An 8,199-nucleotide genomic window follows, 5' to 3' on the forward strand; every position below is an offset into this window, starting at 1 on the left:
GTGTGATAATGTTTTTCTTTTTTTTCTCAGCCCCTGCGTTCTCCTCTCTACTTCCTCGCTCCCTCCTCTTGTAATTTATTCATTGGTGCCTCCTCTGGTAGAGCATTGAGGAGAAAGAAGCGGGGAACCAGATGAAGACTTTTTCTCCACTTTGGGAGTCTGCAGCGGTGGACCGTCGAACATTTACCATGCCTTTGTCAACCAACAGTGATGTACGTGGATCCTAAACAGGTATGAAGGAAATATATTACAAGCCTGCAGTAATATTCCAGTGACAGCTTTCTGTAATACCCGTGAGTGACTTTAAAATGCTTAAACTATTGCTTGCTCTTTTAATTATATTTCTATTTATATCAAGACTTGCCTGATATTTTTGTAATACATTAGTAGTTCTATTTATAACCAGGCTGTAAAATGTCAACTTAAGTGTAATTGTAATGTTATAAATATGTGACTCCTTTCAGTTTTGTCTCAGTTAGTTTCATTATATGTACAGAACTTTTTTTGAAACAGCAGGTCGCTTGTATTTCCTTTTTAAAATCTAGTCATGACTATGGATGCCTGTATCAAGCACAGTAGGGAAAATGCAAACGTGAGTGAAACTGGGTCTCGTGAGAATTCATGTGTTTGGCAGAAAATAGCTGCCAGACAGGGCTGAACTACCAATCTTAAGTCTTTACTCCTATGTGTGAGGGGGCATTTTTTTCTTGTTGTGTGTCACTTTTTCATAATATTATGTCAATAACTTTTGAATACTTTTGCCTAGTGAGACCGCTATCTTTCAATCAAACATGCATCATCTATAGCCTCTGCTTGGCTTATTGTTTTTAATCATCTCTTTATCCATCTGTCTCGTCAGGTTCTCAGTATCAACTGAAAAATATCATAGAAATTGGTCCTTTTTTCTACTGGATACACAGTAACCATCATCATCATTATTATCATGGAAACCTCAAAAAATATTTTAAAACGACAGAGAGATATCATCCAATCAGAAGGTCCAGTTACAAGGGAGGATGGGCTTGAAGATAATCTCTGCAACATAGATGCTAATACAAAACTTGAACTGGAACCTAACTTTAACCTTAACCTCAATATTACCTCACCAAGCAATCCCCGCGCATTCATCGAGTCCTCAAAGCTGCATGGGGGACAGAAAAAGGATAATGTGACCAAAGAAGGTGAAAAACCTGGGGTGAAAGTAGCAGTAAGTATGTCAGCAAGCATCCTTACACCCACTGTGACATCACCAGGAGAGAGAGATGACCCATCACGGCAAAAAAGCAAAATCCCAGCTTTGTCTCGTTCACCAACAGCTAAGCCAACGGTTAGATGCAGAGATGAGCAGCTTCTGAAATCAGCAAATATCAAACATGCCCCAGGACTTAGCACCAAGATGCACACAAGTCTAAAACCACAGCAGATGGAGCAAACAACAATGGCTAGCATCCCCAAAAGTACTGAAAGAATAAAAATACAGAGCCTGAACACTACAAAATCTCTGACAGGTGGACTAACCACAAAGACTACAAATAAAATAACAGTCAGTCTAAGTATGCAGTCAAACCAAAAAGAGGATGGGGGGAAAGTGATCAAGACACCTTCGCCACAAACTTTACACCTACCTGCAAGCCCCCAAATTCCTAACCAGAAAGCAGAGGCAAAGGCTATCAGCTCAAAACTGGCAAATCAAATACCAATAGTGGAAGTCAACCAAAACCCAGCGAGCATAACCAGCAAGTCAAATCCAAAAACTGGGCATGACTCAAGAACTCATAGTTCTGAAACATCCTCTACAGCTACAAAATCACCAAGTCCGAGGGGAGAATCAGCACTTCCGAGTAACAAGAGCACCCTATTGACGTCTGTAAGTCCCAAGCCATCCACACAGAGAACAGCCACCGGACCTATAAACAGTAATACAATGAAACCAAAGGAGAACCTTGAGAGTAAAGATTCAAGTGCTGGTTTTGGATGCAAAACCAGTTCTAAATTCATTTCAAACTCTAAGGGAACCACAGTGTCCAAGGACAGTCTGGTTTCTAAAACTGGCACTGATTCCAAAGCCAGTCACAATTCTAAAGCACAGATTGGGTCAAGAAACAGTTTAGATTCCAAAAGTGGTTCGGCTTCCAAAACAAGTTCAGACTCTAGGGATAGTTTAGATCTTAAAAATGACTTCACTTCCAAAGCCACTCCCAACTTTAAGTCAGGGATGAGCTCCAGAGATAGCATTGACTCTAGAAATATGTCAGATATTAAACCAAACAAAACTACTCAAGAGTCTAAGACAGCTGGGGCCTCTAGAACCAGCATGGCAAGGTCAAAAGATGACCAAGATCCCAAATCTCTGCCAAATTCAAAAATCAATCTTCAAACTAGCCCAACTGCTAAATGTGGGACTGCTTCTAGTTCTGATGCCTCTTCCAATTATAAAGCTGAGCCAACACGGTCAACTTCTATGTCTACTTTAACAAACTCTAGCTCTAAAATAGACCTTGTCAGATCTGTTTCCCCATCATCCATTAGAACCAGTCTGTCTGGGTCCAAAGATGACAACCTCAAGACTTCAGCATCCAGTACCAAACAAGGTACGGACCCTAAAGCTGGATCAAACATTTTCAAGTCTGGACCAGTTCACTCTACTTCAAAACTAGCTTTGAGGGATTTGCCCTCTTCCTTGACACTGTCTCCAAGACCAGGCTCAGCAAGTAGGAGTCCTGGATCTTGTGCTGGGAAAACTCTTGATTCAAATCCTATTGGACCACACAGAGATGCCCAGATAAGCCCTGGCTCTGCTCCAGGTAACTACTACCACAATTTAATTTTATGTAGACATTTTGCAAAACCGACATCTTATGATCATCAGTTTGTAATGTAAAAATCTGTTTGACAAAATAAGCTTCAGTCAGGGTTCAATGTGGTACAACCTCCACCTCCAATACTCGAGTGTGGTATTCTATAAAAACTTTCATGTCAGGTAGCTTTTAATACAGTAATCGAGATTTGGGTATTCATGATTGTAATAACAAAAATCCATTATTGTTTTTATTAAAACAAGTGGTACTAAGGAAAAACCTGACAAAAATCCAAAACAATGGACAATTAACCAATCATCAAGCATCTTTTTTCTGTAAAAAAAAAACAAAAACATATGTATGCATTGTAGAAGGTTTTTCATTGGGAAGTTTCTTTTGTTTTTAGTTATATTAGTTTATATTTGACAGCAATGTTTCATTTCAGTGTAATGATCAAAGCAAAAGAAAAAGAGAAGAAACAATTAACCCTTTAAGACCTACCATAGAACCAAGTCCGCCAGAGCTTATATTATATTTTTACATGCTGTGGAGCCATTTTTGGGAGCATTTCAAGTTGCTATACATCAATACAACCATTATAGCCCAAATTTTAATAATATGTATGCATTAAGTGCATAGTAATTACATAAATTGCAAAAAAGTGCAATAAACTACAAAAAAATTGAAAATCGTTTTTGTTTTTTTAACATATATTTCTAGTTAGAGAAATTTAAGAGGCTTATCCCTCAAAACTGTAAATACAAAAAAGTTGCACAAAATAGTTTCCCACCACAGGAAATTTATTTTGAGTGTCTTCATAGTTTTATTTTTGAAATACACCAATTTTTATATACTGCAGGAAAAACGAAAGACAAAGAAAGTCATAAAGTCAAACATAACTTTTAAAAACACCAGTATAGGCTTATGAGGCCTGATGGTAAAAAAAAACTACATTTCCGCGAAAATGACGTCACTTCCGGTTTCGGGCAGGTAATGGCGGACATGCGATAGTTCGCGCTGACGTCTATTCCAACGTAGGAAGTGTTACAAACAGCTGATCGGATCGCAAAGCATGTTTCTGGAATATTATGTTTTTGTTCCTGCAAGCGCTTTTTATGCAGTTTTTGCAAAGCTATATGTGGAAGGAAACTGTGACCTAGGACAAGCTGATGGATAAGATGTAAGTACAACTCCTTCCCTTTAAAGCCGGTCGGAGCGGGCACGCTCCGTTTTGCGTAACTATTTTTAAATCCCGGTAGCACTGCAACCACGATAAGCTAGCGCAATAATTTTTTTTGCATATGAAACCGGAGGAGTTGTACTTACATCTTATGCCATCAGCTTGTCCTAGGTCACGGTTTCCTTCCACATATAGCTTTGCAAAAACTGCATAAAAAGCACTTGCAGCAACAAAAACATAATATTCCAGAAACACGCTTTGCCGATCCGATCAGCTGTTATAACACTTCCTACGTCCATCAGCGTGAACTATCGCATGTCCGCATGACCTGCCCGAAACCGGAAGTGACGTCATTTTGCGGAAATGTAAACAAAAACGATTTTCAATTTTTTTGTAGTTTATTGCACTTTTTTGCAATTTATGTAATTACTATGCACTTAATGCATACATATTATTAAAATTTGGGCTATAATGGTTGTATTGATGTATAGCAACTTGAAATGCTCCCAAAAATGGCTCCACAGCATGTAAAAATATAATATAAGCTCTGGTGGACTTGGTTCTATGGTAGGTCTTAAAGGGTTAAAGGGTGAAGTCACATCCCAAAACTACAATTACAACAATAATGCTGAAAGATCACAAAATCAGCACTGAGATGAATTTACTTTTAAATATCCAAGTGGTTATTGGAAAAATATATAAGAAAAAAATTGGGCATAATAATAATAATAATAATAATAACAATAATAATAATAATAATAATAATAATTTATGCTTTTTATGCAATTCATATATATATGAGCTAATATTTATTTCTTACTTTCAGGTGTTTCTGCGATTTCAGGCCCACTGGCTACTTCCAGCCCCAAAACCAGAACCACCACTCCCTTGACTACAATGGGAGGAACCATAAATGAACTTGCAGCGTGTGTAACTGTGGAAACAAATCCCAGCAGTGTATCTCATAATACCTCTCTGACTCGGGGTCTCACTTTTGACTCTATCACTAAGACACAAGCAAAAATGGGTGCTGACGTCAAAGAAAAGCATTTAAAAGTGCCTGAGAGAAAAGCAGCAGCTGTAGGAGGAACATTAGAATCCCAGGGGGCTGTGACTGACAATGCAGCACGGTCAACAGGAGGTGCTGCGAGAATACCAGAGGGTCTGCTGAGTAAAACTGGCCACCTGGGAGAGCCAAATGCCACAATTGCTGGTAGCAACACCTCTTCATCGAGGACAGAGAGTGTGGAGAGAAAAATCACAGAGAAAAAAAAACAAGAGAGGGGGAGACAGAGACTGGATCAGGGTAGTTCTTTTTATCCTGTTTCCACCATTACAGCAAACCACAAGAAGGTCAGAGATATGGCGACCATGACTGACCCAAGGGAGAGCCTTTATCCATTGGCAGGAGGGCAAAGAGAAGTTGCTGTCCAAGTGGAGGTGGAGGTTGTGGAACGGTCAGCATCCACCAGTCCCAGCTTCTACCAGGGAGGTATCACCTCCTCTCTCATTGGCTCACCTAGCTGTCAGTCAGGTAGTTTGATTTTGCCAACAGTTCCATCCCTTTGCTGTATCCCAGCTACTCAGAAACCTGTCCAGCATATCTGCAAGATTGACATTGAGTTGCGTAGCCAGTCATTACTTCCGTCAGCTGTGACAAACAAGGCAAACTCCCTGCCTGCCTGTTTGCGTACATACAGCTTTCAGAAAAGCCCTTCTCTCATGTCGGGGCAACAACTAGGACAAAACCAAGACAGAGATGTTAGCACTGATAGCATGTGGAAATATGGGGAGCAGGAGGAGACAAAGATGGTGCAGAAGGTGGTGGAAGAAAATGGGGATAAGGAGGAGACAGAAAAGCCACAGGACGTAGCATGGGATGAGCAAGGGATGACATGGGAGGTGTATGGCGCCTCTGTGGACTTGGAATCTCTGGGCACAGCAATCCAGTCCCACTTGGAGTCAAAGATTCAGGAGCAGGAAAAACACATCAGGAGTCTGAGGAAGTCCATCTGCTCTGACAGTAGCCTCAAAGGGTTAAAGATGAAGAAGCGGAAGAAGAGGACAGGAAGGATGCTGAGTTGCTGCAGGAAGGCATCCGCTGTGGCAGACTGAGAGCAGTCTAGAAACATCAAACCCCTCTGAGATATGACTCTAAAACAGAAATGCTCTTAAATGGAGAAGTCTGCAATGTATGCACAGCACATGTGTTTACTGCACTTTCCTATTCATATCACCCCATGTCATCTTACACCTTGTGCAACTATCACTCAGAATAACCCGATCAGATCTTCTGTTCTTCCCATCACAGTCATCTTCTTGTGCACCTCTGAATCACTTTGACAACAGCTACTGTATTTAGATGGTTCTACAGAAGTCCTACTCTGACCACTCTCCATTGACAAATGTTGAAACTTCATCAGAGCTAGAAGAGCTCCAGAGATACACAAGGAGCTAACCTTGAAGCACCCAATGATTAAATGTATATCAAGTAAGGGTCTTGCTTTTTGTGAGTGTTAGAAATAGGGATCTTGTACCTGGAGCAAGACCAAAATGGAGAGTAAATGCACAGTTAATGGATACCTCAACTAAACGCGAATCTGTCATTCGATCATCATTTACAGAGCTGAAAGCTGACCAGCTTAGCATAATGATTAAAAACAGTAGGAAACTCCTGGAGGTGAAAGGTAATATTATATTAGCTACTAAAATCACTTGCATGTACACTAACATTGCTACATGTAATTCTTACTGCTGCTCACTCTCACATCGTACTTCTACCGTTTTGCTATGACTTTTACCACTCCCACTGCTAGTTTTCCAACAATATCAGTACAGGTTTAAAAATTTATTACAGTTTCATTAAACAGCAGTAAGAGCAGGAGTCAGTGGTGCTCCATTTTGTGTGCTTCTTCCAGTGTTTCATATTCAAACAGCCAGTGGTTATTGATGTGGAGCAGAGAGGACAGCAGCTCTGCTGCTGCTGAATATTTCATCCACTTTCTTTTTGACAAAGCACTCAGGCAGCCGGGATCCCAGACTGCCTCGAGTGAGCCACTAAATTGTTTCCGGCAGATTGTTGTATCTTTTCCTTACTCCTTTCCGTTTTAAATAATCCGGGCTTCCCCCTTTCCTTTCCTTTCCTTTCCTTTCCTTTCCTTTCCTTTCCTTTCCTTTCCTTTCCTTTCCTTTCCTTTCCTTTCCTTTCCTTTCCTTTCTGATTACATGCACTTTCTTTTCCCCTTGTTTCTCTTTTCTCATTTGCCTTCTATGGTTATAATTTAGGTTAAGTCCTCTTTTTTTGCTTTCACATCATCCTTTACCTTTCTTTTGCTGTTATTTTCTTTTTTCTTTTCTTTTCTGGATGTGCTTTCCTTTCCTCTCATTTTACCTTTTTATTTTATTTTATTTCTCTGTATTTGTGCTTTCTTGTTCTGTTTTTTATTTTCATTTTGCCTTCTGATCCTTTTCTACTTGTTTTTTGTTTTATTTATAATTTTACATTCCTGCTTTCTTTTTCTTTTGTTACTTTCATTTCATTTCATTTCATTTCTTTTTATTTGTCTTTTTCTCTCTTTTCTTCTCTTCCTTGCCTTTCCTTCCTCTTTTTCCAGGTCGCTGCACTTTTGACAGTCCTTTTTTATTGCAGTAGCTGGTCTGTACTGATAGGGGGCGAAACAGCATGTGCTTGTTTAGTCTCCGTTATTAAAATAATATTTTGTTGTATTTCATGTTAATTCTCTTTTCCTTTTCTGTTCTGGCATCTCAGTGATGTTGTCCTTTTGGGAGCCAAATCTTTCTCATCCCTTTTTTCTTCTGTTACATTTCCATCCGCCTCTTTCATAACTCCTCCTCCTGCGATGGAGTAATGTTGTTGACAGAGCACTGGATTGCTTCTTTGAATTATTCAGAAACATTAAAGTCACCCTCATCTTAACAAGAGTGTCTCCACCATGATTTATTCAGCTGGTACGTAGGAAACACTGAGCAGACATGGTTTATTAAAGTATCCTCAGAAATCTACAAAAATTTCAGGAATACAGACATAATATCATAAACATCGTGCTATTATGCTATTTATGATTTATTTCTAAATATTATATCGAGCAGTTACTAATAATATTAAATAACAGGTTTTGGTTCTGAAAGGTTAAAAAATTCATATTAATTATAAATCACCACTGTTTCACAGGTTTCTTAAGACCTCGTTTATATTTTTTT

The 8,199-nt window shown here is 39.3% G+C and overlaps 1 protein-coding gene across 2 annotated transcripts; it reads left to right on the forward strand.

Annotated features, from left to right (window-relative positions):
* The first annotated feature begins 27 nt into the window (after positions 1-27).
* Positions 28-7,283, forward strand: gprin3a (GPRIN family member 3a). Of its 2 annotated transcripts, XM_042213561.1 has the most exons (3): positions 28-231; positions 860-2,804; positions 4,805-7,283. In XM_042213561.1, the coding sequence occupies exons 2-3, from the start codon at positions 944-946 to the stop codon at positions 6,091-6,093; spliced, it is 3,150 nt and encodes a 1,049-aa protein (XP_042069495.1). In that variant the 5' UTR covers positions 28-231; positions 860-943; the 3' UTR covers positions 6,094-7,283. The 2 variants fall into 2 exon arrangements, with proteins under 2 accessions (XP_042069495.1, XP_005949751.2); XM_005949689.2 differs by lacking the exon at positions 28-231 and having other exon boundaries at positions 746-2,804.
* The last annotated feature ends 916 nt before the right edge of the window (positions 7,284-8,199 follow it).

The sequence above is a fragment of the Haplochromis burtoni genome, unplaced genomic scaffold, assembly GCF_018398535.1.
Source record: "Haplochromis burtoni strain Fernald_Lab_line unplaced genomic scaffold, NCSU_Asbu1 Contig_454, whole genome shotgun sequence".
Taxonomy (NCBI): Eukaryota; Metazoa; Chordata; class Actinopteri; order Cichliformes; family Cichlidae; genus Haplochromis; species Haplochromis burtoni.